The sequence below is a fragment of the Odontesthes bonariensis genome, chromosome 15 (genome assembly GCF_027942865.1).
Source record: "Odontesthes bonariensis isolate fOdoBon6 chromosome 15, fOdoBon6.hap1, whole genome shotgun sequence".
NCBI classification, from domain to species: domain Eukaryota; kingdom Metazoa; phylum Chordata; class Actinopteri; order Atheriniformes; family Atherinopsidae; genus Odontesthes; species Odontesthes bonariensis.
In genome coordinates this window covers 28,066,825-28,087,875 of record NC_134520.1, presented here as the reverse complement: position 1 = coordinate 28,087,875, position 21,051 = coordinate 28,066,825, and the positions used below count along the sequence as shown (strand labels likewise).

Sequence of the window (21,051 nt, the reverse complement as noted above, 5' to 3'; positions counted from 1 at the left end):
CTTTAGCTAAAGACTGCCTATACACCTAAACACAGGTACCTGGTCATCCTGGTAGCTGCTGCTGTCAGGCATTTCATCAGCCTCAAACACTTGTTTGGGCAGGCCTTTCTGACGTTCCTTCTGTTTGTCCAGAGTATTGGGGTTAAAGCCTGTACCAAGCTTATGGTATCTGAGGGAGCAAGGCACCCATTTTAAACATTGTCATGGTCTTAAAAAGTATTACTCTACATACAGCATACAATAATATTTTACATATGTAATCCAATTTGTCTAATTTGAAGAGAAGCCTTACTTTCTGTTGACAACGGCCCAGTCTTCTGTGTAGGATCTGACACAATCTCTGACATGAGTATCAGTGTCCCTGCAGACAGACAGACAGACAAGCAAACAGGCTTTATTTAATGTGCAACTATGGATGTTAAGATATAAAACTGATGTCATTAAATTGTTCTGGTATATCCTTAAGTGAAGTACACTTACAGTGTTTGTGCTACCTCTTCTGACATGCCTGAAGTTGTTTATCAACCTTTAGTGACTGGATACGTATGATGTAGATGTTTGTTGTGTGCTATATATGTGAATGAAGTAATATAATCTAAGTTCGTTATACTTTATTGGTTAGTGATTATGGTCAAAGCTGGATAATGCCCTCCAAATGTAGAATCCGTGAACAGAGAGTGCTTTGTTCCCATGTCACTCCATGGTTTTATTAGATGGATTCATCTCTAGCATTAATCTTATTAACGAATACTCTGCATAGGAAACTTTTCGTGTCTGTGAAGTAACACAGGACAACATGGACAGCCTAATTGCAATGTGGAAAACTATTAGGGAGATTTAGCACGTGATTCTTTTTTTCTTCAAATGTCTATGAACATCGTTTCATATACCCCTATTCTTCTGGAGGTTGTTTTAAACTCTTTCACTTTTCAAAAATAAACTAATATGCGTCAAATTTAAAAAAGATTTTCCTTCAATAGCCTCCAGTTTGCAGTGGTAAACTGACTGTACTTACATAGAGCTTCTCAAGTCTCGTTGACCACTCTTACGCTATGATGTGGTTTAAACTTGCTACTTAAGTCTCAGCCACAGTGTATACTTACCCTTCCTCTGGGACAGCTTGTACCACAGTGCGACACTCCCTGGGTGTGTAGATGACCTCAATGTCATCAGGGGGAAACTCAATCAGATCTCTGAGGGGACCAGACTCAACGATAGGAGGGTGAGTGACGAGGTACTCCTCAAAATCCACAGGCTCCACCGCCTCTGTGAGGGGAACCTAGTGGGCGAAGAGAAAGAGTCAGATCAGACAGATGGGAAAAATATTCAGCTGAGGTCTACTGCTTATGTGTCTGCTGCTACTTTTATATTGTACATAAAAGTCTCAATTTAGTTTTGGAAATCTCCACTTTTCAGTCAACGCTTTCATTCTATAACTATAGACCATGTGTAACAACAACAATTCTGAAATACGTGTTCATTTCTGTTCGGTTACAACTAACCAGATTTCCAAGTGCGCTACTTCAAGCACAAGCTAATGATTTATTTGGTCTTTCTCTGCTTCTAAAATGAGAAACACAGGGGTGATGGGTTTCAGCAGACTGTCAAGTGTGTGTGAGTGTGTTTGTATCCGTCTCACCCCCTCCAGAGGAATTTCAACACAAATTCAACCTTTCAAAGTTTAATTAACAACCAACTGTGGCCTAATTGAGAAGAGAAGGGGGAGTATTTGCTTGTTTGGGCAGAGGCGTATTGTGGCGCATGGAAGCAGGGGGATGCTGCATTCACTGAACAGACGACATTTAATCAGTACCTAATCAGTAATGTAGCGATAAGAAGACTCCATCTCTGTGCCTGAAGCAGAGAGGAGCACTGTGAGGTAGACAGTCTTGCAAAGAAAGCAATTAATGTTTGTTCAAAAGGATGCTACATTTTTTGGCTGGGTGCTTTTTTGTTTAAAGGTGCTGAAAAATTCTAAATAAGAAGTCTTAAAGTTGCTAAACCTAGTTGGCGACAGTAACAAGCGTTGGTAGGGTGACTGGTGATCCGATGACTTGGAATTAAGCTGGAAGTGGGTCATGTACCATGTCTGTGACAAAGAGGAGCGGTGGGCTGAATCAAAGCACTGCACATATCTTTACAGTAGTAGATTCCACTACTTAAGATTTGAATAAAAAATTAAATGTATGTGGGTTGTCAAATATATTTGGGCAGCCGTTAATACACTTGGGCTGTGAGATTTTTCACATAACCACAAATTCAACAGAAAAAAGTTATATGTCATGATGCGCGTCCAACCTGCATGTTAAACTTGTAAATCTTTAAAGATAAATTCAAATTTCCACGTCTGTAATGCAATGAGTTGCATCATTGCATTACAGACGTGGAAATTTCTCGGTTCGAGATGTTTCGAGAGGCAGGCGTGAAAGATTAATGCAGCGACAAAGTTTGCAGCCTACATGAAATGATAGAGATGTGTGAAGATCCTAACGTGGCTCCTGGCATGTTAATCCATCTGTGGTGACTTATGAAAATTCTACACTGGTCAGCCACTGTTCTCAGATGGCACGCTGCTTGTCATAAAAGCCATAAAGAAATTTCCAATGACAGGAGCAACTTGATAAGGAAAAAGTATCAATGCACAGTTATGTAATAATGTGAGGATGCCAGACCTAAAATGCACCTAAATTTACTGTTTGAAGTCAATACATTGGCATTCTACTATACTATGCAATCCTACTTTGGTCTTAGGATACACACCCTTGTAAAGCCAATTAAACTCATCAAATATTTTAATGCTGTTGCATTATGTCATTATGACATTGTACAAAGCACAGTCACATCCACAACACATTCAGGGAGGCAGGCAAACTGGAACTGTGAGGAAGGCAAGTGGAGAGAGGCTTATCAGACATGTTTCAAACATTAGCTTGTATTTTGAGCAGGAGCTGCGATAGACTGTCCCGGAGAAATTAACCTCAGTAACGCAGGTCTGTGTACCACTTACTGTGTTGCTTGTTGTGGTCCCAACATTAAGGTTTTTGAAGAGCTGCGGGGACCCCCCATACTGACCAGCAATCTGCTTCCTAACCTCTGCTGCCACAGTCCTGCAAACAGAAGAGAAATGCAGAGAGGAAGAGAGTCAACACAATCATTATCAAAACTCTGTGTAGTTGTAAATACCAAGACATGGCAGTTTTACTTATAATTAGAACTCAATTTGCAATCCTATCCTAAAATTTCTCCAATAATAAAGACGGGATCACAATATTCAGTGATTTCTAGAATAACAGAAGCGGTTACATATTTATCAGGAATGTACCAAGATCAATAATGAAACGGCAGTGATTTACTACATATTGTCATGTCTCTGAGTTCCTGTCTTATTTTTAGTTCCTGTTTAGTTTTTAGCCTTGCCATGTTTTAGTTTTCTCTCATGTCTTAGCTTTGTTAGTTTCCAAATCCAGGTCTAGTCTTCAGTTTTGCCGTGTTCCCCATAGTTTCTGTTGCTCTGACATCACCTTCACTCACGACACCTGTGTTTTTCCCCCACAGCTGCACTCACTCACCAATCGCTCCCTCAGTATTTAGTTTCCAGGTTTCCCATGTGCCAGTGCCAGATTCTCCCCGTCATTCATGAGTCCATGCCATGCCAAGTAACCCAAGTCAGGTTTTGTTTTATCAACTTTTTTAATAGTTCGTTTAGTTTTTTATTCCGGCTCAGCCGCGCCTTGTGTTGAATTATTTTTTGGAATAAATCAAGTTTTGTTTTGAAATATCTGCATCAGTGTCCTATATCCACGCCACGCATCACAACCCAACGTGACATATATTACTGAAAAGAACATATGCATCGAAAGGAGCTCAACAATTTGGTGTGACTTTGTGCTCATGGATCAGATCCTGTGACAGATATATGTCTGTATATGTATTAAAAAAAATCCCACCATAAACAATGTAACAAAAATAAAAATACTTGGATCCCAGTGGTCAGCACAAAGTTCTGGCCACAAACAGGCCCTTTAAATCACACTAACTACCACCCAGAGACCTTTGCCTTGAAGAAAATAACAACGCAGCAACCCGCCCAAAGTGACACAAAGAAATAACAAATTACAACCTTAGAAAAGGGCTACACACGAAAGAATCAAGGTTGAACAGGTAAGACAGAGGCTCCATGGCTACGGTTATCTGTGTTTTTTCATTGAACTTTCCCATACATGAACTACCCACTGTCCCTGTGGCTCACAAGTCTCCATCCTAAAAGCAGCAACACAGTCCCTAGTTTGAAGGTAACTTTCAACCCGTAGCCATGATTACAGTTATGGAGAGCAAGGATAAGCAGTGAGTCACTCAGTGAGTCCATCAAAAATAGAAAGGTACACAAACAGGCAACTCTTTGTGTTGTGTTTGCGTACTGCCAAACAGAAGTTGCTCTTATCGTTTTAAGTCTGAAACGTGATCCAAACTGCCAGCTTAAGATGAACGTGCTAATGTCCGGTAGAAGAGATCTGGTGATAGAGATCAGTGTAGCAGCGTCCCTACGGCGGAAAAGCTGAACTGACAAACAAATTCCACAGTCGTCCCCAATGTCCCTCACCAGATCTTTACTTAGAACTGGCCACCGCACAGAAATAAATTATTTAAGTAAACAGGCTTTATAGCTACCTCTTAAAGATGGCAACAACTTCCACAAAACAAATCATGAACTGACAGCAGCTGAAGATCATAACACTATGATAACACATTAACCTAAGATATGAACGTTAAGGTAAAGTATTCAAGAATTGGGTCTTAGAATAAAAAAAGACTTCCAGAAGACAAACTATAGTGAACTGTGTCCATTACTCATAAGACTCTGTGAGAAAGGCAAACAACTAGCGATGCACCGGTTGTGAAATTGTGGGCCACTATTAAAAACAATCATTTGTCCGGCAGCCTATAGCAATTGTTTTGTCATTCTTTTTCCTTTTAATATCAGTGAAATAACAAAAAATGCAATATTTATAATAATAATAACAATAAAACAGTTCATATTTCAGGCCTTCATCACACATTCTTTGAATGAGCACAAGTTCTTTCACACAAAAGTATCAACTAACCTTCATCATAATCTCACACATGAGAAAAATCCTTTGAGTGAAGAAAATAACAGATTCAAAAGCCCTTTCAGTCTGTTAAACTATTACCTATTCAATGACTTTGACTGGCCCAACAAATTGATCTTGTCCAAAATAAATAGCCTGCTGTGGAATTACGCTGCCACCTATAAGATTAGTTTCAGGGGAAAATCATTGCAACAACAGATTGACGTCAACCAGCTGAATATCAGCCAATACCAACGTTTGGCCGATATTTCCGCGCATCCCTACAAACAACCTTCATCTATTCAGACATCCAATCTTTTTTTTTTATTACGCACAACAGATCAAACATCCCAAATATTTGCAGAATACAATGCGAACTGATGCAATGTTCCCCAAAACATAATAAGAATACTCTATTCCTGTCATATCAATAAGATATTTATATCATAAATATTCCATGGATCTGAATCATTTGTCAGCTGTTCTGCTTGATGTTTGAACTGAATGCTTGCTTTTAGAAAATTGTCATAAACAGAAAAGCTTGAGAGGAATTGATCAGAGGAATTGATTAGAGGAATTGATCAGAGGGCGTCATACACATACATGTGGTGACATACACAAACTCTCTGTCTCCGGCTTCATTCTGTTTAATCACAATTATTTGAGATAAACTTAGTCTCGTCCTCATTTATCTGTTTGAAAATAGCTGAGTGAGACTGACAGAAATGTCATATTTATCAGCGTTGTGTACCATTGATTAGAGCTGACAGACCAGCAGAGTTTGTGCCCATTTAATGACGTCTCTTTGTCGCACGCCTGTCCTTTGTAGGGCCTTTATCCCTTTGCTTTATCTAAAGCAAACACCTCTAAATGAGGTGAATAATTAAAATCTAACTGGGCTTGTAGTGTGGTGGTGGCGCTAAACAAAGGGAGAAAATTTAAAGATTAATCACAATCATTTGTATGACAATTACTGGTCGACTAAAACTTTACAACCATGACAACCCTAATTAACAGCAGACTTTGTAGATATTTTGTTTCTCAGTTCATTTTCTTTTTTTCCCCTTTTTGTATGCCTTCTTACAATTATGACTAAAGAAAGACCCACTCCATCTTCCTACACTCATACTTTGAGTGTACTTATTAGACAAAGAAGAGGCCAAACACACAATAAACAGTTATTAATTTGATTGAAATCATGGCTTGCCTCTCTAAAAGTAGTTATGATAATAATACAATCATTGTGATTCTTTTTTTTGGCAATAATTGTGTACTGAAAATCATGATATCATGTTAGCTGAAAGTTATGACAGTAATATCCGAGGACATAGCTGTGAAAACACTGCCATGGCATTGTACTGTAAAGCCTGCATATTCACCCGTGGATTAGTTTGTTTATTGTATAACTCAATTCGCTAATATATCGTCCTGTCTGAGGGCCTGTACATTACACATTAACCAATAAAAAAGCCCAATAATAAGATTTAGATTTGATTCTTCAGGGGTTAGAATCATGCTCCTTCCTCATATTAACACATTGCATATAATAACCCAAAAATTACAAAATGATGTGTGCATTTAGTCGTATTCAAGAACAGCAAATAAACTTGTCCATGTGGATTTCCTCTTCTGTATCTACACTGGGATGCTGGCATTTGACAGCTTGCACAAAGCCCTTTGTTAAGGAGATTACTTTGATCTGTCTGAGAGGCAGGGAGGAGATTACAATGTCAGTGTTTGATGGCACTCTCAGGATGTTTTTGTTTCGAGTAAGACCTCCTCTCTCTGCACTATCAGGTCTTGCTGAAAACATAGCTCAACAAAGTTCAGTCGCATCTCTGCCACTGTTAGTATCTACAGTAGCTTCCCATCGTTAGCTACAGTAGACGAGATGGCTAGCTGTTCAAAATCCATTATAGTTTACAGTTGCAGAGCCTCTGTGAGTGCGGGGATATAAATGGAAAGCGGATTTCTTTCTAGCCAATTTACTACCATGAACACAACGATATTACTCCTTTGTTAGCGTTCAGTGTAGAATGAAAACAGTAGCTAGCGCTGTCTCTGGGTGGGTCTGAGCATCTCCTGTCGTTACAGCTAACGAGTGGTTAGCTCAGAGCAGCCAGGCTGCTGGGCCCTTCACAGGGTTCCCGCAGCGGTGGTCTAAGGGCGACCTACATAAGAGCGACAAAGTGTTCGGTGTTCATTTAGAGAGCTCGTTTCGGAGCCTCAAGTCTTTACCTGCTGATTTTTTGGGCGAAGGCGCGGCGTTCAGCCATGGCAGTGGCCGCTGATGTGCTTTAACGGAATTCCCAGGCAGGCAGGCAGCAGGCGCTCCGCTTTCCACTCACTCACTACGGCCACAGGGAAAACGGGAGGAGAACGGGATTATTACCGTAAAGACCGTAGTGCTGTGCAACAGAACACACCCAATGAAAAGTTTGTGCGCGTTTCAGTTTGACAGTAAAGATTTTGATAGGCCTATTTCGTTTGTAACGAGAGTTTACTATAAAATGAAAAAAAATGTACAGAGTTTAAAGAAGCTGTAGTATTTCCCCATTATCAGTGTGTTGTTTAAAAGTTATGATACCAGCAACCCACACCAAAAAAAGTTATTCTATCTCAAAAGAAGCACTGCTTTTGTAGCATCTTGTTTGAAGTCCAACCCTGTATTCACCATCTTGATGTACTTCAGGATAGTTTTTGGCAACTGGGACATCCCCAACAAAGAATTAGCAGGTGCCTGTACTTCACAATTGTTTGACATATCATAAGATGCTGCAGCAATGTATAGGAAGTGTGTTTCTAAACAACAGAGCATGCTGCTATTCTCGCAGACCTCCAAAGTAAAGTTAAAGTCTGACCTTCTGAATTAGCATAATATGGGTGTATTCACAAAAGCATATGTAGACTTAAATCAGAATTTGTTTACTAAGGGTGGGATACTAATTAGATTGGAAAAACAACAGTGATTAGCTGTGTTATAAAAGTGTCAACATTTTTCAGCAAATCTGAGTTTCAGTGGTAGCTTACTCCAGCTGTGGGAAACTTACTGATGGTCAAAATGCCTTTTGACCATGACTGGTTTTAAATCTGGGCCTCACAACCTAGTCTGTCCCTTCAGATCGGAAAATTTGAGCCCACACTACTGAAAGAAATAAAGATGGATGTTGACCTCAATCCTACATTTAACTAGAAGGATAATAGGCTTTCATATCATGGCAGAGATCTTGAAGGAGGCATGCGGGTAATAAACCTTACCATGGACTACAAAAAGTTGTCAATCAGTGAGTACAAGGCTCTACTCTTTATCGTCGAGTCGTCTGGTCATCTTGACATTTCAAACATTAATCTGTATGAAGAGGGAACATTCGTATCAATATTTTTGACACAATACACACAAATTTATCTTGAAAGGGCCATTTGTTTGCATCTTATTAATTGTCTATGGACAGATTACCTACTATTCTTTGTTCACTGTGGCTGAGAACTTGTACTTAAAAACTGCGGTAATACATCTGATATTGAAGTTTTTCCCTGTCAACTTTGGTCTTTTACAAACTAAAAGTATATAAGTTTATTCAGGAAAAGTTCAATGTTAGCAGAATTTGATTAAATGTTAATTAAATTAAATGTTTGGAGCTATTTTGTACTATACTTATTGTCATTATCATTATTATTATAATTATTATTATTATTATTATTATTATTATTATTTATTATTTGATTTATTTCACAATTAACCAACTGAACCCCCAGATTGTGAACATGAAGAAACAAATAAGAGATATCATGCCCAAAGGGACACATTTACAATGTTTGTTTGAAATGGATTTATAATTTGATTAAATCCATGACCATGCAGTGTTCGAGAGCTCACAATTTACCAGAATTGAATACACTTTTTCAGTGTATTGGTGCAATCATGTACTTGTCCATATACTATCTGTTATAGAATGTGACGTCACCATGGCGATTTGAATAAGGGTCACTGCTGAATATTTCAAATTCAACATGAACTTTAACATCTCGGTGTAATAGTTACGCTGAAGTGGGGGGGAGACTTGAAGTTTTATGATGAAGACGTGTTATTCACACACCCTGTTCTTTTAAAACCTGGCTGCTTGATTTATCACAAAACAGACCCAAACAAGCGACGTACGATTAAACAGAGCTTTAAAATCCGGAAAACTACATTAAGCCCCGCCCGCTCGGGCAATGCATATTAGCAATTCGAACCCCTCTCATCGCAACCACAGCCCTTTTACAGACTCTCTGTCGCAACTCCCTCCAGTTCTCGCCGGAAATACCGCGAGATTGCCTGACCTGAAACTCTACTTCCTCAAAATGTAAACACTATTTATCGCAGGGGAGTGCGAAGTTGCACAGTAGGTTATGAAAGGAGCTGTGTTTTAAAGTATCTGTAATACACAATGTTTTGTTTAAACTTGGATAGGGAGCAGCAACGCGTCTGTGAATGGAAAACTGCTGGACTGAACAAGCGCTACAAGGTAGCCACGCTTTAACTTAAAGCTGTAATTTCATGCAATCTTTTATAGTGCAGTGATACTGCAACGCAAAGCTCTGTGTACGTGCGTGTGTATGTGTGCACAGTGTTCAGGTTTGTAAGCTGTGTGGGAATGGGTTACTTCCTTCGCTGGTCCAAATGGAGAATAAAGGGAGCGACGAGGTGGAAAAAATGAAGACAAAGTTCTTGTCGGCGTGGCACAATGTGAAGTACAGTAAGTAATTTGCTCCAGAGTATAGGACAGAAACACACACACTCTCATAACCCTGCTACCATCCGTGCTTTACCCTCACTGTGTCTGCTTTCATGCATCAGCGCGGTGCTGTTTTAACCTGGCAATGAACTCAACTACAGCATTTTGCTGAGAAAATCTAAACATGCAGGTTGTCTAAAGTGGACTTTTGCAACTGAAATGTGGAAATAAACAATTGGATATACTGTGAACAAATCAAAAGTCTCCAGAATTCAATGAGACAAGAGCCTGCTGCTGTTGAGTCAGTCCTTAAAATAGTCCTTTGTCATAGACTGTCCACACTGTTTTGGGAGAAAACTCTTTTTTCTCACTCTTTCTGTTCACTCAAATAAAAGCAACCCAAAAAAACACAGTGGTTGCAATGCCTCTCATGTGACAACAGATGGAAAAAAAAAAAAAAAAAAAAATCTTGGTCCTGAGCCAGCATATTGAGTGATGAATGGTTTAGAGTGGGTGTGCCACTTAACTGGGTAAATAGAAAATGTTTTAGCCTTACCCACACCTCGATCTGATGTCTGTTAATTCTGTCTCTTAGGTTGGGTTCTCAAATCAAAGACATCATTTAGTAGAAATTCCCCTGTGCTGCTTCTGGGAAAATGCTACCATTTCAAGGCTGAAGGTATGGGGCCCATGCATCCGCACAAACATGTTTGTTTGTATTTTGTCTTTGTATTAATGTAAGATCCAGTGTTGCCGAAAGATGACTTCCCCCAGAATATCCTTTGAGATGTTGGTACCAGAATTGCTCAGATGGGGGGGATTTTTGGGCTTTTGATAGTCTCTGGTACAATGGATTATATTAAGAATTAGGTGGAATATATATTCGAGTGACTGAGAAAGATTATGAAACAATTTTGGGAATGGAATTTTTCGTAAAGATGTAAACAGGAAACGTATAAATCGTTAAAATTCATAATTGATATTTCTAACATAATACATTACAATTATTTGTCAATCTGTGCCGTACCCAGCCAGAAAGGACTAAAGGCTGAAATAGATCTAGTCTATAAATAAAAATTGTGCATCAGTTTAGCATGTTTGGCTTACCTTCTTACATAATGCGATCCAAAGGACTAACAATTACAACAGACAATTTCTTTAGTGTTAACACATGTTGGCCTCCTGTAAACTAATAAGTTATTTTCTGCGTAGTTATTGTTAAGACGAACACCATGATTGATGAAAGTATCAAACATCATTTGCCAATATTTTGACTTTAAAGCATCCGAAACATATTTTTTCTCCTGTCATTATGTTTTGGGTGATTCTAGAGATATCTAGATTTCTAGAGCTTCATAAAGACATTAGAAATCCACTGCGTCTTTTGACATAAGCTTATGAAAGACACTAATAGGATTATCTAAATAATGATACGGATGCATTTATCTGGATCTTTGGTGTATTTTTTATTAATTTTCCTCAGATGATGACAGTCTTACTGAAGCCTCTTGCGAAGCCTCCGATGAGGACTTTGTCATGGGGAATGCGGAGGCTTTTCGGAAGGATTTTGCATCCCGCGTGTGGCTGACGTACAGGGAAGAGTTCCCTCCAATGCCAGGCAGCAGCCTCACCTCCGACTGTGGCTGGGGCTGCATGCTGAGGGCTGGACAGATGATGCTGGCACAGGCTCTGGTCCTGCACTTTTTGGGCAGAGGTGAGGCAAAGGGTGGTACCACAACTAAGCCATGAAATGGGACCAATGCTATGAGTGGATTTAAGTTTTGGTTCACTTTTGTTGTTCTGGAGATTTTGAATTGTTTATGAAGGGTCCTACATTGACCAAAGAAGTGGGATCCTCTTTGTGGGCTTGTTGGTGGAAGTCTCTGATTTGAATCCTCACATTATCTGGGTAATTTTGGTTTTAAAGAAGGACTTTTTATTTGCTGAGTGGCTGGTTACAAAGTGTTATTTTTAGAATTTTATCCATATGAATATGTTAATGGAACGCGCAAACATCAGAAAAAAATGGTTATTTGATGAAAAAGAAACCTACATTGATTGGATTAAGTAGATAAAGTCAGATACATTACTTCAGGGGCTACACTGTGTGGTGGTTAGTACCGTCTCGTCGACAGCGAGAGGGTTCCATGTACAACTCCCGGCTGGGGCCTTTCTGTGTGAAGTTTGCATGTTCTTCCCGTGTATTGATGGGTTCTCTCCGGGTACTCCGGCTTCCTCCCACTGTCCAAAAACATGCATGTTAGGTCAATTGGTGTCTCTAGAATTGTCCTTAGGAGTGAGTGTGAGCGTGTGTGTGGTCGTTTGTCTCGTTTGTCTCTGTGTGGCCCTGTGATGGACTGGCCCTGTGAGTTTCTGTTTTCATTAGTAGGAAATAAGACTTGTTCCCTGTAAGAGTTTTGTCATTCTCGCCCTAAAACAGAAAGTTAGATTAGAAATCGAAGACATCAGAATGATTGAATTCCTTATATCTTTGTGAGATCTGTCATTTCTTAAGTGTCAAAAACTTTATGGGTCCACATATGGAGATGGCTGTCGGTCTAATGCAGTCATTTAGAAAACAACATCTAAAACTGGCCTTTTGTCCAATCTGAAATATGTCACAAATGAAATATTTCCATCTAAAAAGACTAATATCCACTTCGGGATATTTATTGATCAATTTCGCTTTGATTCACTTTGAATCAAGGTCATTTAGTTAATTCCTTACACTCGGCTCATGTCTGTTTTATAGCCCGGGCCACTCCCCTTCTCTCTGCCTTCTGCTCCCACCCTGTTTGTAAGGCTAAGATACTATTAAAGTGAAATACTGGGATACTCAAATTTATAATTGAACAGAATGACACCAAATTTGTTGCTGAAGCACATGAGATTCAGACGTTTTAAGACAAGAAAAAACTTTAATATCAAGGTCTGAATGACTTTTTGTTCTTAATTCTCTTAAAAGGAAGAGTGATGTGTGAAATGATCAGGTTCAGGAAGCCTCGGAGGCGAAGTGTTCCTTATTTTGCCTTGTATATGTCTGATTCTCAAACTTTTTTTCTCGCACTACAATTAAAATGTGATGTATCATTTCTATTTGTTTTCTGTGCTGGCATGATGTTCAAATTGCTTTTATGTGTTTTGTTCTGGAATGCCTCCTCTGAAAATCTGAGAGCTTATTGCAAGTGGAAAAATGTTACAGATTTATACTCAGAAGGAGCAGTTAGTTGTCCACTGGCCAGGATGTCTGTTAATCAGTTACTGCTTCCTCCCATCTCTAAAGTCCAGAAGTCAGATACAGAAAAAAATTACCCCAAAATCATCATTAGTGTGTCGGTGTGTGATTGATTTTGTGAAGTATGAAATAAATAAAAAAAAGCATTTGATATTATTAGAGTCGAGTGGTATTAGATTACAAATAATCATGATTACATAACCAGATCACAATAATACTGTTGTCATTATGTCTTATTATAATATTACGGTCTTAAGATTATGAAGCATTTTCATGACAAGCTCTTTTTTTTTTAATTAACTATTTACAAGAAATTCATGACATCCCACATGTTATACATACACACGCATACCAGCAGTTTGCACTGTTGTGTGAGGTTTACTTGATTTTACCAACTGTAAAAGCTGAATGTGCTAACTGCTCTTTAAATGCTATATTAAGTTAGTTTAAGGTATAATGTTTTCAGTGTATGATTTTTGAAGTAATCCAAAAGTATTTGAATCGGATTAAATTTTTGTAATCAATAGATTGCTTTACTTATTACAACTGTTTAGTTAATGACTACCTTTCAGAGTAATCTGACTCAACCCTGTTTAACTGCCCAGATTGGACCTGGTCTGAGGCGCTGATGCTCCAGCCTTTGGACACAGAGACGTGGACCCTCACTGCAGCCAAGCGTCTCGTCTCCTCCCTGGAGGCTTCTCTGCAGGTCTCCCCCAGGACTTCCGATAACAGATCATCTCTTCCACCCCATGGCCAAGCCTCTGTATCTGCAGAGGAGGCAGATGCACATTTGAAGGAGATATACCACCGCACTCTGGTGTCCTGGTTTGGGGACAGCTCCTCTGCTCCACTGGGCCTGCATAGGCTTGTCCACTTAGGCCTGACGATGGGAAGACAGGCAGGGGACTGGTATGGTCCAGCTGTGGTGGCACACATCCTCAAGTAAGTTTCAGTCAGCTCAGCATCTGTAACAGTTGACTCTGACGAGTCATGTCTAAATCTGTTTTCTATGATTTCTTGTCATCAAATGAAACTCCTGAGCTGAACTTCATGAAACTTGGCGTATTTTTTAATTGTATTTGTTTGTAGATCTGGAACACTGATTAGGTTTTTGATTTGAAATGGTTTTTGAATAGCTATTTTTATGCAGAAAATGATCATCATTTAGAGGAAATTTTCAGTTGATTGACGAATTTGTAAAAAAATGTCAGCACAGATACACGCAAGCAAAAACTATATAAAACCCAGTTTACACAATGACTATTTAAAGGTATGGTTGGTAATCCTGGAGAGTTAGCAAGAGAGCTAGCAAGATTTGAAAGTGGCACCTCCGCTAAGCTCCCCCCCATCGAAAGCCACGCCCCCACAAACTTGAACGTGCATCTGACAGTGGCTGAGCCGACATGTCTCATTCACCTGTAAGTAAACTATATTATTGTTGTAATGATTATTTTAAAAAAAACAAAAAAAACACTGCACTCACATTAAGTTATTTTAGGCATCGGTGAATTCACGTGCGGAGGAGGGAGCCGACAGAGGGGGGCATACGCAGAACGGGCAGAACTAGACATGAAGGCATCTGATTGGTTTTTTGTCCTCGGCCCGAGGAGTTTGGATTGGTCAGCTTTTTGTCAGTCCTGCAGCTGCCACAGAGGTCTGATTATTTTCGGCCCTTTTTCTAAATAAATCATTTATAGATTACTCTCGGGATAGACGGACCATTTCAGCCAGTATTGCAAAATGTGTTTCTGAACAGGATTACCAACTATGCCTTTAATTGCCTAAAATGTAAATGTAAGCATTAAGAGACAAAGTTTTTGTGTTGTCTTGTCTAACTGTGGAAATGTGGTGTGACTTCTGGCTGTTGTTGTAAAGTAGCTTTAGTTTGTGTTGATTTTTGTTGGCAACATAATACATGCACATTCACAACTTCATAGATGACTGCAGGAGTTGCATAAAAAGTGGAAACATTGTAGTTTAGCAAAATGTGTTCAAGCTGGAGACCGCACCATCTGTAACTCTCAACCCTTTTATTAACTCAGTGATGTACGTTTCAGTGGCTTTGTGGTTGTTGCTAAAGATGCTCGTGAATACAACGCCCATAACTTGTAGAAACCTCTTTAAAAATGCTCCAGTCTGACAATTAGCATTTTCAATTAGTCATTTTAATGATAAGTCCATGATAAAGTTATATACAAAGCCTTTATGCCTTTAAAGCTTTATGCTTTTCTCATTCACTTTCTCTCCTTACTCGCCTCTTCTTGTCTTCTTTCCCTCTCTCTTTCTCTTAGGAAAGCTGTCGAGGAAGCGATGGACCCTGGCTTGGCGGGTATAACTGCCTATGTCTCCCAGGACTGCACAGGTATGAAAGATGATCCTGCTGTTGATAAAAACAGGATACTGGGCACGGCGCCCGAGCGACCCTTCTTTTTTCCACCATCTCTCTGCGGCTGCGAGACTGGAGCTGCTTAAAGTGGTGACAGGAGTCTCACTGTGTCTATTCCCCAACAAACACATCCATTCCAAATCTATAACCTCCCACTCCGACCTCCTCTTAACCTCAATATCTTAGGTGTTGATTCATGTTTGTCTTTTCAATAGCAGAAAATAGCTGTTTGTGTGAGCAACGGTATCTTGGTGTGTTGAAAATGTGATGCTGGAATCATGGGGAGATGAGACTCTTTAACATATACTTTTACATATAATAACCAAAACATTAGTTATTCAACAGAATATGAGAATTTCTGTTTCATGTGAATTTAAATCTGCTGCTACTCCCATTACTTTTACATTTTATACTCTTTTCCTGAAAGAATAAACAATATTTACCTAATCTATGCAGACAATCAGACTGCTTTGAGATCTTTCAGAGTCAAAAATAAGACCAGGAGGGGGGAAAATAAAAGCAGAAATTTGTTTGCTGTTCATTCAAAATTAGGCAACATTTATGACAACAAAATTCGATTGGTATAATACAATTTCTGAATATGTATATGTTCTGATAACATTTGATACGTGTTCGGGGAAAAAAATGTTTTCAACTTTTTATTTCTTTTTTCAAAATTCAGAAACTTTTGAAAAAGCCAAGACGGGACAAACGGGGATATATGCCCCCATCTAATCTTTGTGTTATTGATCTTTCATAGTGTACAGTGCCGATGTCGTTGATTGCCACAGGGCAACCAAAGAAGGGCAGGCCTCTGATGAGGCATCACACACCCCTCTGGAGCAGATTGACCAACCAGCATCTGCACCCACCTTCCCAGACAACCGAGCTGTCATCATCCTTATCCCTGTGAGGCTGGGAGGGGAGAGGACTAACCCTGAGTATTTTGACTTTGCAAAGGTGAGGGACTCATCTAAGTCTAAGCGTTTTTTTTTTTTTTTTTTTTTGTTTTTTTTTCCAACTTACCATTTAACCTAATTACATGTGTTTAAAAAAAAAACCTTTGGAGATTTCAAAACGTTAAAGCAAGTCAAAGTAATTATGCTGTAAAGTAAATCAAGTAGGGGGAATGGGCGATTTAGAATATCTGATTTAAATGAATTGGATAATATTAAGCACCAAACAAAATGAAAGTATTTTGTCTCTCGGTCAGACGTAATGTATGCTTCTCTGTCTTGCCCTGTGTGTTCATTCAGAGCATACTGAGTCTGGAGTACTGCATAGGCATAATCGGAGGAAAGCCCAAACAGGCGTGCTACTTTGTGGGATTTCAAGGTTAGTGTTAGCATAATGAAAAACAGAAAAAGACACACACAGAGGTTGGAGTGAATAACAAATTATCTTTGCATAATCTACCCTTCGTATGTGTAGAGACAAAATAAGTTAATGTATTCACGTTTGCGTGAGGAAAACAGTGAGGAGTGGAGATGAAAGCAAGTGAAGCAGAGCTTGCTTTATTCTCTCTGACCCATCAAAGCCTCACCCATTTATCACAAGTAAACCTCCCAAGTTGTGAGCTGTAATTGATTTCCATAGGAGGCATGCATTAAATTTTATCCGGGGCCCAAAGTGAGCCACTCTTCATCACCTTCAGGAGCCAGAAGGAACCTTCAGTTGTACATCTTGGCAGTCAATATTTACGCATTTACATTTTACCAATTTGAAATACAGTGGTGGATGATGTCTAAATGACAAGCAATACGTTCTCCCTGCCAGGGCACAGCTCAGCAATGCATTTATCTTATGCAAATGGTCGAATATAATTGCGTGTTTGTAAAAGTAATTCCCCCTCACAAAAATTAAATGACAGCCTCTTTTTTTTTTGTAGAGATAAAGAATGTGCTTGTACAAACTAATCTGATTATGCAGAATTTAATCCACCCTGGTGGATATTAAAAAGCAACAACCTTCTGGGAGGCATATTTGACGCACACAAGCCCAACACTAGGCCAAGCGGGTGACTTTGAGCTACTCTGCATAGAAATTGGTAAAAGGCGCTTTTTTTTTTTTTTTTTTTTTTTGTAATAATCTGATGTTTTTGAATAACTTGTCTTCTGTTTTGTCCTTGCAGATGACAGCTTGATTTACATGGACCCTCATTACTGTCAGTCTTTTGTGGATGTCAGCACCAGCAATTTCCCTCTCCAGGTAATGTGAAATTACACAGACGAGCTGACTGGAGCCCCAGTAACGTGAATTTAATAGTTTCTGTTAGTACTTAAGGTTGTGAATCTTAAAGCGCCGCTCAGCCCAATTACAGAGTCCCTTTCTACTGATTTATTTGCTGCTCAGATAAGTGAAGCTGCCACTTAAGAGAAATACTGCAAATACAGGATCTGGCACTGTGAGGCTGAATATTTCAGAACCTATAAATAAAAATCAGCACTCAGCACTGTGTAGCAACTTTGTTTTATGCTTTTACATGCTGTGGCATACAATGTGACAACATACCACAGGTGTAAATTTATGGATACTGTGACAGCAGATAAATAGGATTTCATTCATCAAATGATGCAGAATACATCTTATTTTTTGTTGATGCTGTCACGGAGTGTATATATGCCCTGCAGTTACTTGGCCCCTCCGCTTGATGAATATGTTCAGATATATTTTCTCTTTTTGTCTAGTCATATCACTGCCCCTCGCCAAAAAAGATGCCTTTCAGCAAGATGGACCCAAGCTGCACCATTGGTTTCTATTCCAGAAGCGTTCAAGACTATGAGAGAATCAGGGAAGAGCTGTCCAAGGTGTGGAAAACTGAGACACAGCACACCTAGACAATAACTCAACCAATTCCACAATCTTATAAGTCATTTCCCAGATATTTAAATTATTTTTATTTCAACATACTTCATGTCCATTACTTTGTGCAGTGGCCATTTTTTGTCAGTCTTTCTTTAGTTGACCAGTAGGTGGCACCATTTAGCCAAGAATCTAACTTCATTTGTGCTTGGCTTCTCCACACAGTCATTATGTGAATAGATGCTTTAAACCAATCTTCCACCTCCTTAAATGTATCCTGCTTTTGCTTAGAGTACTTCTCTCTTTGTATTGGAGTGAATGTAATTTGCATCCAGAGAATGAGAATACCTCCTATTTTGTTCAGTGTTAAAAGTCAAAACGAAAACGCCAGGTCTGTTTTTGTTCCAGGTTCTGCAGCCATCAGCAAAGGAAAAATACCCTGCGTTCACGTTCATGCAAGGTCACGGCACAGATTACGACCTGTATGCAGGCCTGACCGCAGAGAAGCGAGAATGGCCCTTCATCCGCGACACACGGAAAACGGTCATCACCGCTGGGGACTTTGTGGTGCTTTGACAGCCCTGTTTCAAAGTACTGACAGGGAATGTCCCCTTTTAAAAAGTCAAACGGCTTGAAATCCAACGCCTCATGTGTGAGATTGTTGTGATTCAGGGGTTTATAGAACTTTTTAAAACTAAATTAACACAGTTCTTATGTCGTGGAAAAGCTGTTGCACGACAGAACTCTTACTCACTGGTAAGCCCTTTGTGTCCTGGCAATGTGAACACACTGAATAACTTGTCAGGAACCTCTTGGATATATTTGGTGCTCTGCTGAATTTAAAGACCTAACTTCTTTTTTTTTTTTTTTTTCCAAATACCATAACTAAGGAGAATGCTATACATTTTGCACCTTTATTTGTATTTTTCTAGATAAGGTGGCAATACAAACTTTATGGAGACATTAGATGTTGTCAAACATGGGGCATCATTTATAAAATTGGCTTACTTTTGCTCTCAGATATGACTCAAGTAGATACCATGTTGTTATTTATAAATTTGTACTTTAACATGAAAACGATTGTACCTTTAACTACTACTAGACTTGATGTGATTTTTTTCCAATGGTTATATGTCAATATTACCATTTGGGAGGCGTATACATTCATTTATATTGTAAACTCTCCATTAAGTTAAAGAAGAATGTGATTGTCAACTAAAAGATTGGGGAATCCTTTTAAAATGTGTCTATTTTTGGCCAATCCTGACTAAACCCTCATCATTATTCGTGTTGGCTTAGTCAGGCAGGGGCCACACATTTTGTTTGCTTAAATAACTATTTTTAAAGCTCTGTATCTTTCACACATCAAGCATAAGCACACTATCAGGTATAATCAAATACTAAGTTTAAGTATAAATCGAAGGACATTTTTATAAATGAAGCCCCTGACGTAAGATTTTGTTGAGATTTGCTTATGATTATCCATAGGTCCGCTTCCACTTTTCCCATGGAGGGGCTCTGAATTCAAGGCTAGTGTCATATAGAAGTAGAGATTACATCTATAATCAGTGTTAAGTGTTTGAAATCTTTTCTTAAGGCTACACCAAGAGTACTTGAAGTTTCATAATTTGCCTAAGATGTGCTAAAAGACTTTAGTATGAGCCACGACCTGTCTGAAGATAGACTGAGCCAAATGTCTTTTCCAAACTTCTCTGCAAAGAATACTTCATAAAACACTTAAAAAAAACTGAAACATTTGAGACACGTGCTTTGAACGACACACCTTAGAATTCTGCAAACATTTTTACTTTATACTTAATTTATACTTAAGCTCATTTCTTTCACTCGGCAATAATGTATCACAGTGTCATTAGATGATGTCATTTTTTGCTCGTCTTTTTGTAGTTTTTTTTTTTTTCTCAATGCATCAAGTTGAAAATGACTCGTGGTAGCGAGAGTCGAAGGGATAACAGTCATGTGCCATACCTCACAAAGCAGCAGGTGTTATGAAGTATCCTTCACAGTAAGATTCTAATGTGTGCTGTGTTTCTGACCTGTACAATTTTACAGCAGCATCTGAACTCCAAACATAAAAACACACATTAGATTAAATTTAATGAATTGTAATACATAATCAGACCTATATATAAAATGTTTAGATCATGTTAACTTGTATATCTAATGTGCGCATTGCAATTTTCACAACTTACTTAATCATTTTTTTTTCTTCAACAGGGATTTTTTTTTACACGTTATTCATGTTATGTTCCTAAATGTTTCCTGCTTTCTTTTTCTTTCTCAATTCTATCCTCCACCAGTCAGTAAGTGAAGATCTGTCTCTGTGCAATAACTACAAATAAACAAACGATAAGTAAAAGTATAAGTAAGATACAAACCTCAGTCAAGCACTTTTGTGACATGAAAAAAACACTGAAGTATCCTGAATCATTGCCGTGTGTTTTTATCCAGAGCAAAATATGCACTGCATGTCTGTTTGCATAACTTCCAAAATGTCTGTAAAATGTTTTAACACTGCCGGGCAAAAAAACCTGAATAAAGTCAAAGTATTTCAATTTATCACTTTGCTTCTTTTTTGGGTTCCTTTGAAGAATTTAAAGTGACTGGAAGAATTAAAAAAAAAAAAATGTTTGCTTCATTTCCACTGCTGCATACAAACCTCAGCAGTGTGTTGAAATGAATTCAATCCCTTTTCCTTCCAGTCAAATGTAGTAGATTAAAACTAATCGTACGTGCTAACCATCTCTACAGCCCATTAACCAGGAACCGGAAAAAATGTGACCCATTGACACTGGCAGCAAT

General features: G+C 38.8%; 2 protein-coding genes across 28 annotated transcripts in view; one reads left to right on the top strand and one right to left on the bottom strand.

Annotated features, from left to right (window-relative positions):
• Positions 1 to 7,442, bottom strand: part of dock7 (dedicator of cytokinesis 7) — a 46,253-nt gene extending 38,811 nt beyond the window's left edge. For all 26 annotated transcript variants that reach the window (XM_075485822.1, XM_075485813.1, XM_075485815.1 and 23 more), the window contains exons 1-5: positions 7,326 to 7,442; positions 3,008 to 3,107; positions 1,104 to 1,279; positions 293 to 361; positions 40 to 169 (exon numbers count right to left, since the gene is read on the bottom strand). In XM_075485822.1, coding sequence (XP_075341937.1) covers positions 40 to 169; positions 293 to 361; positions 1,104 to 1,279; positions 3,008 to 3,107; positions 7,326 to 7,363 — 513 coding nt within the window. In that variant the 5' untranslated portion in view covers positions 7,364 to 7,442. The remainder of the gene's footprint in view (positions 1 to 39; positions 170 to 292; positions 362 to 1,103; positions 1,280 to 3,007; positions 3,108 to 7,325) is intronic.
• A 1,931-nt stretch (positions 7,443 to 9,373) lies between these two features.
• On the top strand, positions 9,374 to 20,804 carry atg4c (autophagy related 4C, cysteine peptidase). 2 transcript variants are annotated; one of them, XM_075485811.1, is made up of 11 exons: positions 9,374 to 9,595; positions 9,699 to 9,826; positions 10,401 to 10,484; positions 11,289 to 11,519; positions 13,646 to 13,985; positions 15,335 to 15,405; positions 16,190 to 16,389; positions 16,686 to 16,764; positions 17,561 to 17,637; positions 18,117 to 18,236; positions 18,640 to 20,804. In XM_075485811.1, the coding sequence occupies exons 2-11, from the start codon at positions 9,751 to 9,753 to the stop codon at positions 18,805 to 18,807; spliced, it is 1,446 nt and encodes a 481-aa protein (XP_075341926.1). In that variant the 5' UTR covers positions 9,374 to 9,595; positions 9,699 to 9,750; the 3' UTR covers positions 18,808 to 20,804. The 2 variants fall into 2 exon arrangements, with proteins under 2 accessions (XP_075341926.1, XP_075341927.1); XM_075485812.1 differs by lacking the exon at positions 9,374 to 9,595 and having other exon boundaries at positions 9,606 to 9,826.
• Positions 20,805 to 21,051: the final 247 nt, after the last annotated feature.